Genomic DNA, 19,967 nt, shown 5'->3' with positions numbered 1-19,967 from the left:
ACATAAATACAGTACACTAGGTCTCTTTTTTTATATATAATGCAAGCTCTAGGAGGTAGGTGATAAACTAATATCAGAGAAAATTAACTCATAGCAAAGTATATAAGACTGAGACAGGTAGGAGATGAAGCTACTGCAGTGCATAGATGTGACAGTAATTCATTCCAGCTATTGTATATCTCCAGGGCATACTTGAGAAGGTGGCTTGAGAAATGTGCTCTTGAAAGTTCTCTTTTCCTTTCCACCTTTTTTTAGAAGGGATTCGCCACCATCCTTTATATTCAGGATACATTTATAAATGGTTAATACATAATTAACAGATGTTTTAATACATAGTTAATGAAAGATTACAGATTGTCAGAATCCAATAGGTTGTTTATAACCAGGGCTTACAACCATCTAGAACAGCTTCTACTGATGTGCTTATAACCATCTTCTATAACACATACTGTTTACATCTGTTACAACTTAGAACATCTATTAATCATTTAAAACCCTTTATAAACTACACTGGGGTACATTAATAACTAAAAAGGAACTGCACTAACTGGAGTCTTTTAGGAGTTTGGGATTTTAATGCTACTAAAGTTCCCAGGAAAGTAGGGATGTGATTATAACAGAAAAGGAAACCTGCAGTGATGCCTTAATTAACTAAATTAACAGTTCCCGGATAAGAAACTATCTATTAAAAGTGAATTTTAATAAATACCGCTATTGCTATTTCAGGATCTCCAGCCACTGAATGGTACTGGAGTCTCTCACTAGCAGCTATTTCATCCCACTGGCTGGGATATTTTATAGTACTGGGAAGCAGATTGCGGGCCCAGAGCGGCTTCAGCGGAAGTCAATTGGAATTTAGCCTAAGTAAAGGGTTCAGGACTGCCCTCATAATGCCCACAGGAATATTTTGCTTTCCCAAATGCAACAGACCAACATTCAAAGTATCTGCAGAAGATGATGCTCATGATGCATATATAAATGGTTTACATGTTCCTTTTACATGTACCGTCACTTTGTTCAGGGGATTGGCAATGGGATTTGGGGCATTTCATCTCTGTGTCGCCAGTTCAAACCCATCCCATATTGAAAGCTGCTACCATCTGGATGGTTATTTGGTGGACTATGTGAAAATGAACTTGGTGGTCCCAGACCAGTTTTAGTGGACAGGTGACATGACAACGGGGGTGGGCTAGTTAGCAGTCTCACCGAAGAAGCCAAGAACTGAATGAACCTCTCACAGAAGCTAGAGACGGAAAAGTTCTACAGCATTCGTTCATCTACTCCATCTCCTGGCTAACGCGAGATTGTTCTGCACAGTATATTTTTTAGTCCTTTATCCAAACCACTTTTAAATAATTCAGCTGATGGGGTTGTGACATTGCACCCTATATGATTTTATGAAAATATGCTAATGAGAGTGAATATAATGTAACTGGAATATGCTTCATGCAAAAGGTCTCTTGTAAGGTATCATTACAAAGCTTATAATCTACTGAGTGTGTTCATCCTATTTGTATGAATGTATCATTCTAGTATCTGAAACTAGAAATATTAAATATAACTCTGAGGGCCGACTGTAATTATGCAAAGTGTGGGCCATTAATGGTGGTTTGGACTCTTGATGGCTCCCATCAACCAGGACAATTGACTGTGGATGGCTCTGTTTGCAGGCAGGCCTTCCTATGAGTCAGGCTGGGAGGAATGAAGGCTTGGGGTCTTACAGTGACATGTGATCATGTCACCTGAACTGGAATCCATCTTTAACCTGGTGTTTTTCCATTGAGAAGGAGGGCTGGGAACCCAGAGGGACAAAGGATTCCCACCTTATGCAAAAGATATATAAGTGGGTGGAACAGAATAAGGGGGCGGGCATCATGAGAAATCCCCTAGCTACCACCTGAGCTGGAACAAGGGCTGTACCAGGGGAAAGGATTGTGTCCAGACTAGGAAGGCGTCCAGTCTGTGAAAGAAACTTATTGAAGCATCTCTGAGGGTGAGATTTTATCTGTATTCAGTTTTCTTACTGTATTAGGCATAGACTTGCGGGTTTTATTTTATTTTGTTTGGTAATTCACTTTGTTCTGTCTGTTACTACTTGGAACCATTTAAATCCTACTTTCTGTATTTAATAAAATCACTTTTTACTCATTATTTAACCCAGAGTATGTATTAATACCGGGGTGGGGGCAAACAGCTGTGCATATCTCTCTATCAGTGTTATAAAGGATGAACAATTTAGGAGTTTACCCTGTAAAAGCTTTATACAGGGTAAAATGGATTTATTTGGGGTTTGGACCCCCCTGGGAGTTGGGCATCTGAGTGTTAAAGACAGGAACACTTTTTAAGCTGCTTTCAGTTAAATCTGCAGCTTTGGGGCACGTGGTTCAGACCCTGGGCCTGTGTTGGAGCAGCCTAGCGCGTCTGGCTCAACAAGACAGGCTGCTGGAGTTCCAGCAGGGGCAGAAGTAGTCTTGGCACATCAGTTGGCAGCCCCAGGGGGTTTCTGTGATCCAACCCATCACAGGGGTCTTCCACCATTTCCCTTGGGAGACTATTCCACAAAAGAATAGATCTCGCCATTAAGAAGTTTCCCTGATATTCAACTTTCATCCTCCTTAATTTCATCCCATTCCTCCTAGTTATAGCCCTACTTACCACCCCTAACAATTCTGACTAAAATGCGGTTACATCCTTGTGCATCGGCGTCATGTCCCATCGTCATCCTGCAGCCAATCCAGGGCTTCTTTTAATCTTTCCTCAACCAAGCCATCCCTCCCACACCCGTAGTCATTCTTGCTGGTTTTCCCTGAATTCCTGTCTCCCTCTTTCTGGTGTGGAGGTGTGCTGGACTCAGTTGAGCATTCTAGGTGTGATCTCATTGGTGCTGGTCTATCACTTCCCTGCTTTGGGACATGAGGTGTCTTTATGCACAGCATCCGTATGGCTTGGGGGGGCGCTCTCACTCTTAGATCTGGTCCCTCCAGAATAAGGTTGAGGTACGCTGGTGGTTCAGTGTACTGCTGCTGTGTAGAGCATTGTATTTGTACAGCCCAGGTGGTACCTGCTGTTTTTAAAGCATTGTCTAGGAGGCGTTCGCCCAGAAAGCAGATTTTGAAGGCGTCGGGGGGCTAACACGTATTAAACGACCATCCCGCATTTACAGTGTGGAATAAGGCACAGAGCAGAGTAACTGTGGGATCATATGGTCGGAGCGGTCACTAAGATTATATCCCCTTGGTTAGGAACGGAGGGCTGGCAGGGATAGGCCATCATAAAATGCCCGGTTTTTAAAGATAATAATAATAGCTAGCTCTTATCTATTGCTTTTCCTCAGTAGATCTCAAAGCACTTTACAAAGCAGGTTAGTATAATTACTCCCATTTTACAGACGGGAAAAATGAGGCACAGAGCGGTGACGTGACTTACCCACGGTCACCCAATGGCAGAGCCAGAAACAGAACCCAGGTCTCCTGAGTCCCAGTCCAGGGCCCTATCCGCTAAGAGGCGACTTCTGTTTGTTAACTCCTGGGTTACAAACAGCACAGGGCTAGAGTGGGTTGGCAGGGCTATTCCAGAGAGAAAACTATATAAGCCACGGTGCTGGTAAACAATTACAAGAGAGACTCCTGGGTCTTCTCTGCAAGTTACCTCCGCTTTAACACTGAAACACAATCTTTCTTCAACGGCCCAATCTGCATATGGGCATCTACGCTTTCAAGGAAAAAAGCTGGTTTGAGGTTATAAGCAAACAGCGATGGGAACTGGTGGTTGATCTTATTCTGGAAGGGGTCAAATTGGCCTTTTTTGAAGCGAGCAACCTTGAGCTGTTGGAGACACGTCATCTTGGTGTCCCTGACCCCGTAGAAGGTCAGTGCCTTTTCTGAATACTCCAGGTACACCCCGATCGTGTGAAAGAAGGGCTGCTGGATAACGGATTCGAAGCCACCAAACCAGGCCACGTAGTTCTGTCCATTCCACTGCAGGCAGCAGGATTTCTCATTCCTCCCCAGGCGGCCTCTGTCGTAGGACTCCCGCGGGTTGAAGCCCTCGGCAATGACGCCGATGCTCACCCAGCCGTCGATGATTTCCACCTCCCAGTAGTAGTTGCCTCGGTTCATCAGGTTCTCGCCCAGCACCTGCTCGCAGTTGATGAACCTGGTTGGGCTCTCGGGGTAGCCGATGGGGGTCAATACTCGTTTGGCCCCTTTGGTTCCAAACATCTGGAGGAACTTGTCCGCGGTATCACTGTCCAAATCGATGATGAAGGCAACTGTGCAGGAGGGGACAAGCAAACACAAAAGAGAGAATCAGAATCGAATTTAGCACAGAGCATCCCTTTCCCCTTTAGCCCCAAGTGGTGAGTTTCAGTGGCTAACGTTAACAGGTCTGTTTCTGTACTATCGCTCTCCAATATCTGGGCAGAGGCCTTTCCCACCCCTGGCCCAATGGCAATGAACACCCACTCAGCTGTTGATTGAAATCAGCAAAGCTAAAGAGATGCGCCTTGGGGTATGTCTACACTACAAGCAAAGGTATGACTGTAGCATGCGGGAGGGGGATACCCGCACTAGCTTTACTCTAGCTAGCACAGGTAACCGTAGTGGCGTAGATGTGATGGCCCAGGCTTCAACACAGGCTAGCTACTAAAGCAGGAGCCTGCTGGGGAGCCTGGTTGCTAGCCCATGCCGCTGTACGAGCTGGAGTAAAGCCAGTGCGGGTATGCACGCGCATGCTACAATCACACCTTCACTTGCAGCGGAGACATGCCCTTAGTACTGTGTCCTACTGGCTGCTGTATGGATCTGGCCTTTGTCTGATCATCAGGAGAATTCCAGAGCAGAGAGCCCTGCCCCCGAGAACTTCCTGCCACCCCCACCCCTCTAGGAATTCAACCCTGCATACAGAATCAAAAGCATTCCTGCTGATTGCAGCTAAAATACAGTGTCTGATCTGATGGTGCGTGTTAGGGTGATTAGCCACAGACTAAGGCAGCAGATTATTAGCAGGGCCAGAAACAACATGAAAGACTGGCTCTTTCTGTCTAGCAGAGCGGTTAAGAGGCGTATTCTGAATTTACCCCGCAGCAGTTTTATCCATTAAGAGTTTCTTAATGCTGCAGTGAATTGCACAGACTCAGCCCTACCCCCAAATAAATTGACCACATGCCCTTGCACTGAGCAGCTGAGCAGGTACCCACCATGGATACTGACTTTGAAAGAAGCAACAGATTTTTATGGCTGGTATTGTTCTCTAGGGCAGCAGGGGGCTGGAGGGACATGGAGGCAATGGGCCTCCTACCACTGAATACTGTAGTAATTGGCCCCGGAAGGATACTATCTAATCCCAAGGAATTTCTGTCTGGTCAGAAGAGGGTTATGGCCTGGGGCCTTGTTGATGGGTATTTATAAAACAGGAGTTCAGTTGGGACAGAGTACTGGCCACCCTCCCACGCACAGGAATAAGGCACAGTGTAGATCCACGAAGCCCAGGAGATCCAGCTTGCAAGTCAGATGCAGAGGAGACAGGGGGAACAGAAGGTCCTTGAATTTCCAGCTGAATGAGGCATTCATGGATTGGATCCATATCTGCACAGGCCCAACTTCCGTTGGGGAGCATGACCAGCAGCAGCTCCCCCAAGAAGACTGAGGAGTACCTGTGGCACTTTAGAGACTAACACATTTATTTGGGCATAAGCTTTCGTGGGCTAAAACCCACGAAAGTTTATGCCCAAATAAATGTGTTAGTCTCTAAGGTGCCACAAGTACTCCTCATTCTTTTTGCTGATACAGACTAACACTGATACAGACTAACAGCTGATACAGGCTACCACTCTGAAACCTGTCTCCAAGAAGACTGTTGACAGGCACTAGAAAATCGTCCTTGGATTTGTGAGTAAACGCATGTCTGCGTGAACAGGCGAGGAGCAGAAAATAAAGCCAGGGGAAGAAAGCAGAGACCCATGGTAGTGTACAGGGGAGAGATGGCTCACTGGGAGGGATGCAAGCTCAATCTCTCTCCCCTCTCTGCGAGCTTGTGCTCCAGCAGCGCATGGTGGAGCACAGTCTGTCAGATCGAGCCTCTTTCGGTTCTACAGCTGGTCTTTGTGTGGCAGCTTGCCAAGCCCCGCACAGTGCTTTGAATATCAATCACACTGTCTGAATCAGGCAACTTTTCATTGTAACCTCTTCAGTTAGCCTGGCTCCTCCTTGGGCTCTTTTGAGACAGAATTTTGTCCGGCTTTAACAACTTTATCTATTCAGCAACCGAATTAGCCACCTGCCTGAAGCCATCAAACTGGTTCAAAACAGAGCGTGGAATTAGGGTTATTTTGATTACAAGTTATTTGACTCCAGAGGTTCCAAGCTAATTAAACAGAGGATCAAATTCATCTGTGACTGAATTAAGTGGAAAGGGCTTTACGTGCAACAGCGTCTTGGCTAGGTCCCCCATGACTGGTTTGGCAGAGCTACACATAGGCTGAGTTTTTAAGACTTTAGCTGGAAGGCAAATGGACTCCCTTTATTAGCTGTATGGTATTTATCCCGACAACATGGACCGGACCCTGCCAGGGAGCAGACATACAAATGCAGCTGCCAGTACAGAAAGTTTACATGTCATCAGTGTTTTGAGCAGAAAAGGGAAATGCAGCAACTGGCCTTAGCAACAGAAGCCAAAACAAAGGTCAGGGTCTTACATTTCAGGAAATAGTCTCTTGTCTCCAAGCAGGCTGGATTGTTTGATTTGTCCGAAGGTTGGGGCTCAGCGACTGCTGGAAGGAGAGGAATAAAAGGCGTCACCATCGAGCTATATCAACAGCAAAGCCAACAAAGCCCCCGTGAACGGATGCTGTGTGAATCTCAGAGGGAGGTGCAAAGCCCTGGCCCTCACACCTCAGGGTACATCGTGCTGCTCCTGCATTTAAAAATATAAAACCAAGAGCAAAAAAGGAACGCCCCTGGGATTCTACAACATTCATGCAGGGTCCTACGACAGATGGTCCTGCTGCTGCACTGCCAGCCAGCCAACAGGGGGCACTAACAACCCAACCCCATGTTCCTAGGCTGAGGCCAGTACACAGTATACACAATACAAGGCAGATCCCTGTTGGACTGGGCTTAATGGCAGGCAATGGCCACATGTGTTCCGCAGGAGGAGACGGGCGTGGCTGGGAAGGGAATGATTTTGATGGGTCTCCAGGAGAATTACAAACAACGGGGAGTTGAACTAGTCATTAAAAGCTAAAATGGAGCTGCCCGAGTCTGTCTGAAACTCAACCAGCAGCTTCAGCTTCCCCCTCCCCTGCCAGGACAGAGAGTCCGGGAATGAAGTGGTAGGTCTGTGTTCAGAGGAGACAAGTCTCCCTTTCATGGGACGCCTCTTGGGGGGAGTTCCCCAAACCGCCCGGCCACACCTAGCTCCAAGCCTGTTTGTTGCCTTCTGATTTTCTAGTCGCTGTGGAAACTTCATAAACCCCCCCCCGAGCGAGACGTGAGCCCAGACGGCAGAGGCTGATTATGCAATTGCACAGTTTCCAAGGCTGTCAGGACGGGTAGGGAGCGCTTCACGGCTGTGCCCTGGGGGTGCTGGCTTCTCACATTCATTTGCTAGTTATAAAAGTTAAACAGGGACTCTCAAGAGCCTCAGTGCTCCTTGTGCACACTGGGGAGCAATATAAACCTCGGCCCACACACCCAGGGGCTAGCCCCCGGTGGCTAAATACACACCTTCTTGCATCCCATGGAAACCAGACTCTTCATACCCCTTCCCCAGCAATTGGTCCCACTGGTTCTTGCATGCAGTCACCAGCAGCTCCTTCACGGCACACACAGCCTGGCTGGACTTGGTGAAGCTCAGTTCCTTCTGGAAGCTTGGACATAGGGAACTCTTTTCCTCAGCTGCTATTTTTAAGGTCTGGAACTCCTGAGCCAAGGATACAGGGATCAAGAGCCTGCAAGAATCTTGGGCTGCGTCTTGTTCCACCACCACACCCCTTCCCAAAACACTAGTGCAGTGATTGTTCCCAGGACCCAGCATGAAGACAGACATGCAACAGGGAGGGAACGACTTCTCTGGCCATGTGTTCCTTAGTCAGTTTCAAATCTGACTCAAGAATATCACATACAACAGTATCTCCTCCCACCAAGGACCATTGTGGCGCAGTGGAAGCGTGCTGGGCCCATAACCCAGAGGTTGATGAATCAAAACCAGCCTCTGCTATTTAGGGGGGAGGGATAGCTCAGTGGTTTGAGCATTGGCCTGTTAAACCCAGGCTGTGCGTTCAATCCTTGAGGGGGCCACTTAGGGATCTGGGGCAAAATCAGTACTTGGTCCTGCTAGTGAAGGCAGGGGGCTGGACTCGATGACCTTTCAAGGTCCCTTTCAGTTCTAGGAGATAGGATAGGATATCTCCATTTCCACAGCTGAGGTGCTTGAGGATCGCTCGCTCTGCAGAGATTGCCCCCATGCTAGGGGCTGCTTTGTGCATGCCCACAATAGCTGCCCATTATTTTTCCCCCCTTTAACTTTCCAGTGAGTGGCAAGAGGCGAGTTAGTTCACATACAACCCAGTATCAAACTCACTGTAGTGACCTTTAATTACAGGCCTGAGCCGAGGGCGTCATTTGCATTATTTTTTTTCCCAACAACTCCCCCTCTTCACCTCCTATTTCCATTCACCTGCTACCTGATTAACATGCCCTTAGGAGTCACAAGTCTACAGGCTTTGTCCCCACACTGCTGCATTGCAGATCTGAACCTGCTATTATGCATGTGTAACACCAACAGACCCTGATTGTCAGCAGGCACAACCGGACCTGGGACCTCTGGAGCTCAGTGCATGAGCCTCTCTCTACTGCATGAGCTAAAAGCCACCTGGCTGTTCGCTAAGGCTGTAGAGCAGACTCATTAATCTCTAAGGGGTCTCGATACTACTACATGGGACAGAGCACCACGCCCAGGAGGTGTGTGGGTTACACATGCGCTGTCACATACCAGTAGGGATCACTGACATATTCTAACCTTTGCCAGCTCCTGGGCCCTTGTTCTTCACAGAGTCAAGCCCTCAGTTATAATGAAGGTTCAGTGTTAACAATAATTTGGTAAGTATTTAGCTATGTACTTGGTGCAGGTCAACATGCACTCCCAGCGTCTCACTGCTCCCAGCACCCAGGCGCTCCCAGCTCCCGCTGCTGACAGTGAACCTCTGCTCCATCTGCTCCCTGTGTCCGTCTGTCTTCCATTTGCAACATGAGCGTGGGCAAGTTGCTCACTAGCAGCCTGACCCAAAGCCCACTGAAGGCAATGGAAAAACACCTGTTGCTTTCAGTGGGCTTTGGGTCAGATCCTGATTGAATAATGGATTAGCCAAGAGCTGCACTGCAGTTTGGAGGGAGAGGGGCTTGGAAGTGTCATGTTCCAGCCATGGCCGGCTCCAACGTTTTTGCCACCCCAAGCGGCGGGGGGGGTGGGGGGGGGGAAGCTGCGATCGGCAGCACTTCGGCGGCAGCTCTACCGCCGCCGCTTCATTCTTCGGTGGCAATTCAGCGGCAGGTCCTTCCCTCTGAGAGGGACTGAGGGACCCGCCACCGAATTGCCACCGAAGAGCCGTACGTGCGACCCCTTTCTGTTGGCTGCCCCAAGCACCTGCTTGCTGCGCTGGTGCCTGGAGCCGGCCCTGGTTCCAGCTCCCCAGGTCCACAGGAAGCGCTAGCGGAGATCAGTACCTCCGGTCATTTGTGATTTTTAACCCTGCCCCAGCGCTTGCTCCGCTCCTGGCGCCAGTCCCTGCGCACCTGTAGGAAGTAAATGGTATCCGTGCTCGGAACCCTCTCCAGGTTCTGCCTGCACTGAGCCAGCTTGGCACGCTTCTCCTCCTTCTGCCGGAGATCTGCTTCAGCCTCAAGCAGCATGGATCGCTCGCCATCCTCGATGAAGCCAGTCACCTCTTTCTGGAAGGTCACCAGAGCTCTGGATGCTTCATCAAAGAGCCTGCTGACCTTTTCCTTCTCCTTCAGGGCGGCGCTCTACGCACACAAAGATGGGCATCTGCATTATTAGTAATCAGCTTTCCCCTTTCTATAGCTCAGTTCAGGGAAGGATCTCAGAGCTCTTTACAAACAGCAGCAGTTCATTAAGATCTTGCCTGTACTGGGGTTTTTGGCACTAATGCAGCTGCACCGGCGCAAACCACCGCTTGTACTAGGGCACCGTGCTTACATGAAGGGTCTGCACGGTGCAGCTGAAGTGGTGCCAAAAAATGCACTCCAAGCAGTGTAGACAAGGCCTATGCCACACCCCACCCCTCTGAGGTTGGCGGTTGTTACTGCCCCCATTTTATACAGGGAGAAACGGAGGCACAGAGAGGTGACGTGAACCAAGGTCAGACAGGGAGGCAGGTGTAGAACCCAACAGATCGCACTGTGCCCCTTTGCGTTTCCATGGAGCATGGCTGCACTTGTCCAACATGTTTCACTTTGATCACCTCTCTCCACAGGAAGTGGCAGTTCAGCACCTTCCCTCAGGCTGCGCTTTGCTGTCCCATGAAGAGATGCAGTTCATGCCAAATCCACGGTCTGAAATGTGGAGCAGGCAGGACACCTCCCCAGATGGGAGCAGAAAGCTAGATGAACCGTAGAGGCGAATGGGTGACAGACACGCAACCCTGGAGTATAATCAGCCTGCTGAAAGCTTAGGAATGTGGCTGCCATGGGGACTGACAGGGCTAAAGGAAATACCTCCCCAGCTGAGTTCCTCCAGGGGAGCAACCTCAGTCCCAGAAACGGTTTCCTCAGGGGCAGTATTTCCTATCCTGACAACATTCCAGATTGGGGGCCATGTATCGGGTCAGACGGCCGCCATACTTTCCCAAAGCATGTGAGCACTCCCGAACTGGGAAGAGCTGCCTCTAGCAGAAGTCTCTCCGAAGTTGCTCTCGGTTCTAGGGGGGCTCGCCGGGGCATTTGTTAGAGGCCGCAGTTCAGAGGGAAGGTGGAAGGGAGCAGGAAATGCTCCAAGCTCAGCTCAAGCCCTGGGCAAGGTGAGGACAAGGTCATCTTACTTTGATGAGCTCCACGGTCTTTCTGGTCTGCGCGACGGTGACTCCCAGCTCGTCCAGCTGGTTCTCCACGCAGCTCAGGATTTTGGGTCGCTGGGCCTTGAAAACAAAAAGGATGAAAACAGCCCTGCTGAAAGGTGCATTAGCTGCCATACCCGGGTTGCGTTCAGAACCTGAGCCTTCCAAATGGGTGCGTCTTATACACATCACCTGCAGGGAGCCACAGCACTCGCTCCATAGCTAATGTTACAAACCCTTTTTCATGATAACCCTTATTTTTCACATCCACCCCTCTAAATTCTGTAAATAAAAACCAACTGAGCTGAAAATCGGGAGGATGCCTCTGAGGCCAAGGCAGAACTTTTCTACCAAATTTCAGGCAAATCAAACAGGGGATTCCAGAATTATGGGCCCCCAAAATCAAGCAGGCGGTCAGTTTGCAAATGCTTAGTCCTTCCTTAGTCCTCAAATTGCAGCGGAGACGCAGACATCAATGGACTCTGCCTTCCCTTGAGGTTCGGGCGGCCAGGGAGACACGGGAGAGATTTGGAGTTCTTTTCTAGACTGACAAAATCCCAGAACTGTGGGGCTGGAAGGGACTTTGAGAGGTCAGCATTGTGCACTGAGGTAGGAACAGCCGTGACAGGTGTTTGTCCAACCTGTTTAAATGAGCCGCTCGCTGCAAGCAGGATTCAAACTTGTGCCAACCCTATTGGCTTTCATGTCCAACACTGCAAGCTTCCAAGATCACACGGCTCGCCCAACTGGATGGGGCATTTCACGGACCCAATGGACACCCGTTACGCCAGTCACACCTTCATCCCCCCATTACCCACCGCTCAGAACACTATGTGCATCTTCAGCACCTTGCAGGGTGGGTAACTCACCACGCAGGGTGTTCCACTCTACTTCTGTGCTCATTGGCTTAATAGCTTAACATGGGGCATGGAGGGGAGGGCCACACCTATTGGCAGAGGCAGGGATGGGACATCATGCTCATTGGCATTGATGTGGGGGGGGGTCAGGGAGGCTGTGTGGATGGGTAGAGCGAAAGGGGCATGCAGGAGGTAAGGGGTACTGTAGTTAGGGAGACAGGGAACCATCTCTGCCCCATCCCAACCAGGTCCCACTGCACAGATCCCCCACTCCCACATTTGAACTGGTGAGTCAGACCGGGACTGGCAGCTAGGGCATGAGGATATTTACTGGAGCTGAAGAGGGGGCATTTCTGGAGTGGGGGTGTGTGGATGGAAGGGCAGAGATGGCTCCCCCAACAGCAATCTCTTCCTGCTTCCCCCCACCCAACTGACCCATGTCCTGCACATCTAAGACTCTTATTGGGCCTCCTATTAATGCCCCCCAGGGTGAGCAGGGCTATGGTGGCGTATGAGGGAAAGAGGGTTGGGGGCAGGTGGGTGCCGAAGGAGCAGGAGAAATCAAGAGAGCACTAGCACTGCCCCAACAGACCTGCAAGGACTCACCAGGCAGGGGAGTCACTCTGTTCCAAGTGTCCTATTGGCCCCATCTCCCTTAGACCCCACCCCCGTCCTTTGCTACCTCCCACTTTAACAACAGAAATTCAAATGCAAAAAACTTTGTTAAACATGGAGCAACGGCTGCAGCCTCACAGCAGTGTAGTGAGCTCCCCATCCCCTTCCAGAGCAGGGACGTGACATTCCTCAGCATCCTTCCAAAGGGGAGAGGACTGTTCCCGAACCTCAAAGGTTGGATAACCAAGGAATGCTGTGTAAAGGCCCCTGCACACCCCTTACAAGAGTGTCAGCTTCACCACAACACACATTAGAACATGTGCAGCTGTGCTGGATGTGTTGGAAGCATCACCTTAACTCTGCATTGCCTGGTGTTCTAATGGTTGCAGAGTGTGTTGTGTCCTCAGGCCAAAATGAACTTGTAAAAGGCATGAGGGGGCGGGACCTTGACTCCACATTTCCTGGGTGTCTGAGGTTTGAATTCTGGGAAGAAGGCTCTCCCCTTCATGAAGGTTGCGAGGGGCACAGTACGTGGCTGCAGCCACAGATGCACATGAGCAACGTTCGTGGTGTTTGGATAGACATCGGCCTGGGAGAGGCGCATTGAGAGCAAGGCACACTGTGCTGTCGCCTGATAAAGGGAAAAAGCCAGCCGCACGCCAAACCATACCAACAGCACGGCACACGCCAGTGGCTGAGAGCATAAGGAGACCAGCGCATAGGAGAGATCTTACCCTGGAAGCTGCAGAACCCCATGGGAGGGAGCGAGGAGGGTCAACGAAATTGACATTGACACAGTCCAGGCTGTTTACGGCAACTTCAGATCCCAATGTGGCTGCCCGATACCTCTTCCCCAGAAGCTGACCCCACCCTCCTCCATTGCCAGATACCATCTTGGACTAACCTTCCTGATGCCTGGGTGGTGGTGAAGCATGACCCCTAGCATTACCAGGCCCCCTTTCCCATCCCTCAAGCCAATCCATTGTGAGTAGTTATATTAATATTAATGAGCCAACACTGTCCAGTAGGTTGTGCCTCCAATATGATCTGCCTTAAACATGCTAGATCCGGTGGGCAGTGTACTGTTTGCCTAAGGCTGGCAGCTCCTTGGAGATCCTGCCTTCCTGTGTGTTCTCCACAGTGCAGATCACACCGACGGCACTCAATAATAAAGGCAAGAGGATTTCTCTGCAGCAGGACAGTGGCCTCAAGAACCAGATGAAATAGCATGTGTTAATTCCAGGCCGGTACTCCCCACTATAAATCAGGTCTGTGATCACCTAGGTTTGCCTCTACCAGCTATGCCCACTCAGAGCTTCCTAGCACCAACGGGAATCAGACTCCGATCCATCTGCTGCAATAGCACAGAGCCCCTGCCACTTGAGCTGAAGGAGACTCCCCATTAAGTGTTAGCGGTATAAGAGCCATAACACAGACACTTCAGCAACTCTGATTCTAGTCAGTAGAGGGCAGTGGCCATTAGCCAGGTCATGGCAATGCCTCCTCTCTCGCTTTGGGAACTTCTCCCAACTACTGCAGATGAGCTAGAATGAAACTGACAGCTCAAGGAAACCTTGTGGGTGAGAATTTGGTAGATGAGTCAGGCCCATCTGGGAACGGGAGTGATGGAAAAATCCCTGCCGACAGAACACAAAAGACGAATGGAGCAAGGAATGGAATCTGGGAATGGAGCCAAAAGAAATAAAGGACCTGATTTAAGATACTGTGGGAAAGAGACACAAGTGGACAAATTGCTCCCGGGGTTTAATTCAAGTGAAGGCCATGGAGTGAGGCCAGGGATGGATTTGGCCCAGTACGTCCCAAAGGAACCTGCATATGCCCAGACTTTTGTTTCTGCCTCCTCCCCAAACCCACACATAATCAGTTACATTACCAGATCTCTTGCATGTGTGTAATCTGGCAGCCCAGACGGAACCCTTTGTAGCAGTCCGTTAAACTGTTATTTTTACATAAAAACATCTTGTCAGTGGATTTTCCAATGCGGCTTTCCCCCCGCCTGGCTGCAGCTCCAGGGAATTGCAGAGAACAGAGCACCATTTTCAAGTTAACAAGCACAGAGTGTTCTGGGATCTTGACACCTTTTTTCCCTTCCTTCTCCCTCCACTGGCAAAATCCTACCTTGACTGTTAAGCACTATACTATGAAACGGACTATGCCATAGCACTGTGATTTAACAGGGTGGGGGACTTTGGTCCTACATGTGTGCACGGGGCCAAACCGTGTTCCCAGCTTGGAAAACAGACAACCCCCTCCCCAACCCAAGCTTTAGCCCATCACTCAATTTATATTTCAGTCCTGGGCTCCCTGCAGACAGATCTACCAATGCCCTTTAATCCTGCCCTGCAGCATCACTGATATTCCAGTCCTGGGGTGCCTCTCCAAAAAAGCTCGGTGATATCCTTCATTCCTGACCCTGCCTCTCAATGCTGGTATCAACTAAACGGATCTGCTGATGCCCCTCAATCCTGACCCACAGCCTCTCTGCTATTCAAACCTGCAGCTCTACCGATGCCCCCGATGCACAGCATCCTGCTATCCCAGCCCTGCGCTCCCCCCCAGCTCTGCCAATGCTCCTCAATCCTGACCCAGACCTAGGCTCCCCCCACCCAGCCCTACCGATGCCCCTCAATCCTGACCCACAGCCCCCTGCTATCCCAGCCCTGATGCCCTCAATGCAACACTCCCTGCTGTCCTGGCCCTGGGGAGCAAACCCCACAAGGGTCTGGGCACCCAGCGTGGCGAGGGCTGTTCAGAGAGGTAGAAAGATCCTCCCCTAGCCCCTTCTGTGCCCCCACCTTACCTCCTTGTGCTCCCGCTCCACCTCCACCGCCACCACCTCGTGGCTCCGGTGCTCCTGGCCCTGGCACAGCTGGCAGATGCAGGCCTGGTCGGTGCGGCAGAAGCTCTCCAGCGGCCGGAGGTGCAGCTTGCATAGGCTGTCCTCGATGCGGCGCAGCGGGGGCACCAGGCGGTGGCCCTGGAAGGCCGGGCTCCGCAGGTGGGGCTGCAGGTGGGGCGGGCAGAAGGAGGCCAGGCACACCAGGCAGGACTGGGCCGCCGTGGCCCGCTCGCCCTCGGGGCAGACATCGCACAGCACCCCCTCCTCCTGCGCCGCCTCCGGCTCCTGTCGCTGAGGGGCGCCGCCGGGCTCCGACGGGCCGGGGGCCTCCTCCTCCGGGGGCGCCGGCGGGGCCATGGGGCTGCGGGCGCTGGGCGGCGGCTGGCGTAGCTGGAGTAGCTCGCACAGCGTGTGGTTCTTGCGGAGCTGGAGGTCGGCCGGGAAGGGCTCCTGACACAGCGGGCAGCGGGGGGCGCCCTGCCCGCCGCCCGCCCCGGCCCCCGGGCGGTGTCTGTGCGCCCCCAGGCAGCCCAGACAGAAGTTGTGGCCGCAGGGGATGGTGACCGGGTCCTTCAGGGTGTCCAGGCAGATGGGGCAGCCGAAGGGGGAGTCCTGCGGGCTGGGCAGGCTGCCGCCGGCCGAGCCGTTCTCCATGCTGCTCGGGCGAGCTGCTCCCTGCGAGTGCGAGGGACTGGGGGACTCGCCAGCCGGGAGCAGGGCGGCCAGCTCCGCCCAACAGGAACTGGTGTCAGAGCGGTAGCCCTGGGGCCGGCTCCGGGGTAGCGTGACCAGACAGCAAGTGTGAAAAATCCCGATAGGGGGTGGGGGGTAACAGGAGGCTATATAAGAAAAAGACCCCAAAATCGGGACTGTCCCTATAAAATCAGGCCATCTGGTCACCCTACTCCGGGGGGTGGGTAGAATCCCCAAGAGAAACGGTTGTGGGGGGCAGGCCCCTGCAGCGGGGATCCCCCAGGGACTGTGACATGGGGGTGCCCCCTGAAGCAGGGATCCCCCAACAGAAAGTGACATGGGGAATAGCAATAGCCCCCTCCATTAGGGATCTTCCAGAGTAAGTGACATGTTGATACCTCCCCACCCCACAGCAGGGATCCCCAGGAGAAAGTGACCTGTGGCACAGCCCCCTCCAGCAGGGATCCCCCCCACAGTGCACTCACTGACAACATTTTTTTGGGGGGGAGGATTAAACTAATCTTTTATTTAAGTGTCAGAACAGAGAATTCTTTCCTGGGTGTCTGGCTGGTGAGTCTTGCTCACATGCTCAGGGTTTAGCTGATCACCCTATTTGGGGTCAGGAAGGAATTTTCCTCCAGGGCAGATTGGCAGAGGCCTTGGAGGGGTTTCGCCTTCCTCTGCAGCGTGGGGCATGGGGTCACTTGCTGGAGGATTCTCTGCACCTTGAAGTCTTTAAACCACAAGATGAGGACTTCAGGAGCTCAGACACAGGTCATGGGTTTGTTACAGCAGTGGGTGGGTGAGATTCTGTGGCCTGCGTTGTGCAGGAGGTCAGACTAGATGATCATAATGGTTCCTTCTGACCTTAAAGTCTATGAATTCAAAAAAAAAAAAAAAATCAGAGCAAGTTTCCTCCCCACCAAACCCTCTCTCCATCACCAAAGACGAGTGACTCTCCTTCCCCTAGAGAGGAGGGTTTCAGAGCAATCTGGGACACATTGGCTTTACAGGCCCATTGTCATGGACAGAGGCTGTTTTTCTGTTCCGTGCGTGTACAGCTCCTAGCACAGTGGGGCTGTGAGCCATGACTGGGCTCCTAGGTGCTGCCTTAATACAAATAATAGCAGCAAGTGTCATGGTGATCAGAGAGGCCATGCCCCTGCAAAAACACATTGTGAGCAGTCCCTCTGGAGTTAATGGAACTATATGCACCTGGAGGATTTGGCTTGGCCATCACTGTTAGTAGAATTCGGGGTTGTGTATGGGGTTTTGGACACATCTGCTCACAACTGCTTGCTCAGAATCCACCATTTTCAGCCCATTAAAATAAAATCTGCATCAACCTACCTACAGCCCCGGGAGCAATGCACCGCGTCTCCCATGGGATTCCTCACATGCCTCCAGTTGCTCATGTGCGTAAGAGTTTGCGAGGTTGGATCCCAGCCCAGGGTAGTTACACGGTGCCAGTCTCTGTAATTTCTATGTGCTGGATTCCAGTGACTAGGCCAGCCATCGTTATCAGGCCATTTTTATTTCTCTAGGATCAGGTCAGTTGTATAAATATCTTTTGCTGGACAGTCAGTTTTATGTGTGTTTGCTTTTAAGGTTTGAAAACGCCATGCCCCTGGTTGGCTTCGAAGCAAGCAGAGTAATGAGACACAGGCTTTTTCCTTCTCGTGTTGCCCCAAACCCTTCCTGCTGGGGGCATGCTCTGGCCACTAGATGAGACAGATTCCTTCCCTCCTTCTCTCAGTCAGCCCCCCTGGCCTGCCGGCTCGCATACCCCAGGCCAAAATCACTGCTGCCAGAGGCGGGTGCTGCTCCGTTGAAGCCGCTAGGCCGCCAGTGTTGAATATGGCCGTCTGCTATTCACGTTCTTCAGAGCATGGGAGCCAGGCTGACAGGGGACAGTGCAGCATCAACAGGGGGCAGGAGGCAAATGGCCAGCCAGTATGAGGAAGGGTGCCCCCTTCCATGGCTGCTCCAGATGCTGCCCAGGTGAAGGGAGTTGGGTAGGGGCTTTGTGGAGAGCCAGAGCTATGGGGCAGTACCCAGGCTAAGGAGCTGGGTGATTTGCTGCCTAACTTTCGTCCTCCTGAACAGGGAAAAATAAAAGCTATATGGAGACCTGGGTTCCTGAAATTCTGCCACTCCTCCACCCCTTGCAGCCCAGCTCTCCCTGCAGGACAGAGCCTCCCTCCCAGCCTTTACCCTAGCTGACCCATTTTCCTCCCACCCGAGTCTTTGAGCTTCCTTCCAAGTCAGGCAGCTGTGCCTCTCTTGGCAGTTGGCCAGCAGCAACCAGCTCTCCATGGGACAGTCCCTGCTACTCTCCCTTCTGCTCTGCCAAGCCCTGCCCGCCCAACCCTGGGGCCCACCTCTGCGAGGGAGTGATCAGATATTGACATGGAAGCATGACCGTGGATGGAAAGCTGGAGAGGAAAGGGTTTGCAGCAGGGGCTGCTTGAAGTGGGCACGGATGGGGCAGTAGGGGCCTAGTGACCAGGGCCGGCTCCAGGCACCAGCTGAGCAAGCTGGTGCTTGGGGCGGCAGATTGTTTGAGGCGGCATTCTGCCCAATCCTAGGGTGGCACGGCCGCTTTTTTTGTTGTTGTTCCGCTCCGGCCGCCCTGCAGGAGGCGGCGACGTGGAGAACCAGAGCGCCCTGCAGGGCACTCCTCTTCCTTCCCTCCCCGCCGACCGGAGCGGAGCCCTCGTGGCAGGAAGCGGCGTAGCGGGTGGGGCCGTGTGGCAGCACCCCTGCTGTAGCCCTGGCCGCCCCCTTCTCTCTCTCTCCCGCCCGCTTCCTCCCTCCCCCGCCCCACCCAGCCGGTCCCCCTGCACCCGCGCTCCGGCCGCACCACAGGTTTTTTCTTTTTGTTTGTTTGTTTTGCTTTGTCATTCTGGCCGCCCCATTTTTTTTTATTTGTTTTTGCTTGGGGCGGCCAAAAAGCCAGAGACAGAGCTCACCCTTTTCCTGCCGACTCCCTTCCTCCCATGCCGATCCAGTGGGATGCCCCAATCTCCACAATTGGATGGAGGAGTGGGGGGGAGAAAGGAGCACTAACCCAAGAGGGAAACAGGTGGGAGAAACAGGCTGGTCAGAGAAGGAAGCTGAGGCAAGGAGGGGAATCTGAATTCAGTCTCAGCTTTGTCTGCAAACCCACCTCACTGGCCCAAGCCATGGGGCTGTTCGAGGAGTTGCCCTGAGGCAGAGCAACATCTTCCCCGGGCAGGCAGCAGCCCAGGGGGTAGTGCCAGGGCTCAGAGTGGCACGGTCTGGGACGAGCTTGTGGCCCAGGAAGCATCTTTCCTGAGCAGGACACGTTTGCCAAGCGGGCTGGGTGAGGGGGTGATCAGTGGCCCCAGAGCCACGGGGGATGGGTTTGGGACAGGTGTGTAGGGAATATGGACAGAGGGGGGGTTATAATGGACTGTTTGGGAGCTAGGAGACAGGGCGTAGCTGCCTTGTATTTATGCACAGACATGGCATGGCTCAGGGAGCGGCAAGGCACGTTTCCTCACTCATGGCCTCTGTCCACTGTGAGGTAGGGAGTAGGGGGGAGACAGTGTTCAGGCTTCAGGCCTTCACCATCTCCAGTGAGGCTGCCAACACAGGCACCAAGTCACGCCAGCTGCGGTGGTAGTATTTTGGGATGTGGCTGTGGATACCTGTCCGCAGGGAACTGGATCAAGGTCAAACTCATTTCAAACAGGGCAGCTGAAGAGGCAAATTACCTGTGGGAGTCCAGCAGCGACAACAGAGTCATTGGGCCAAATCCACTCCTGGTGTAAAGTGGATATGGACCAGGGGACCTCCCTGGAGATTTAGTGCATCAATACTTCCATGAGCCTCTCTGTTGAGCATC

General features: G+C 52.0%; 1 protein-coding gene across 2 annotated transcripts; it reads right to left on the bottom strand.

Annotated features, from left to right (window-relative positions):
• Positions 1-305: 305 nt before the first annotated feature.
• TRIM47 (tripartite motif containing 47) lies at positions 306-16,143 on the bottom strand. 2 transcript variants are annotated; one of them, XM_024101709.3, is made up of 6 exons: positions 15,365-16,143; positions 11,057-11,152; positions 9,792-10,022; positions 7,725-7,920; positions 6,695-6,766; positions 306-4,270 (listed from the first exon to the last, which is right to left on the bottom strand). In XM_024101709.3, exons 1-6 carry the CDS (start codon positions 16,055-16,057, stop codon positions 3,645-3,647), a joined length of 1,914 nt encoding a protein of 637 aa, XP_023957477.2. In that variant the 5' UTR covers positions 16,058-16,143; the 3' UTR covers positions 306-3,644. The 2 variants fall into 2 exon arrangements, with proteins under 2 accessions (XP_023957477.2, XP_023957476.2); XM_024101708.3 differs by having other exon boundaries at positions 6,695-6,769; positions 15,365-16,142.
• Positions 16,144-19,967: the final 3,824 nt, after the last annotated feature.

Source organism: Chrysemys picta, chromosome 12 (assembly GCF_011386835.1).
Source record: "Chrysemys picta bellii isolate R12L10 chromosome 12, ASM1138683v2, whole genome shotgun sequence".
NCBI classification, from domain to species: domain Eukaryota; kingdom Metazoa; phylum Chordata; order Testudines; family Emydidae; genus Chrysemys; species Chrysemys picta.
This window is presented reverse-complemented; position numbering and strand designations above follow the sequence as displayed.

Excerpts from the sequence above, each read along its gene's own strand:
- TRIM47 (XM_024101708.3), bottom strand. The coding sequence starts at position 16,057 with ATGGAGAACGGCTCGGCCGGCGGCAGCCTGCCCAGCCCGCAGGACTCC. Across the intron at positions 11,153-15,364 it reads TGGAGCGGGAGCACAAGGAG|GCCCAGCGACCCAAAATCCT; the intron begins GTAAGGTGGGGG and ends TTTGTTTTCAAG. Across the intron at positions 4,271-6,694 it reads AAGAGACTATTTCCTGAAAT|TTGCCTTCATCATCGATTTG; the intron begins GTAAGACCCTGA and ends CCTCCTGCACAG.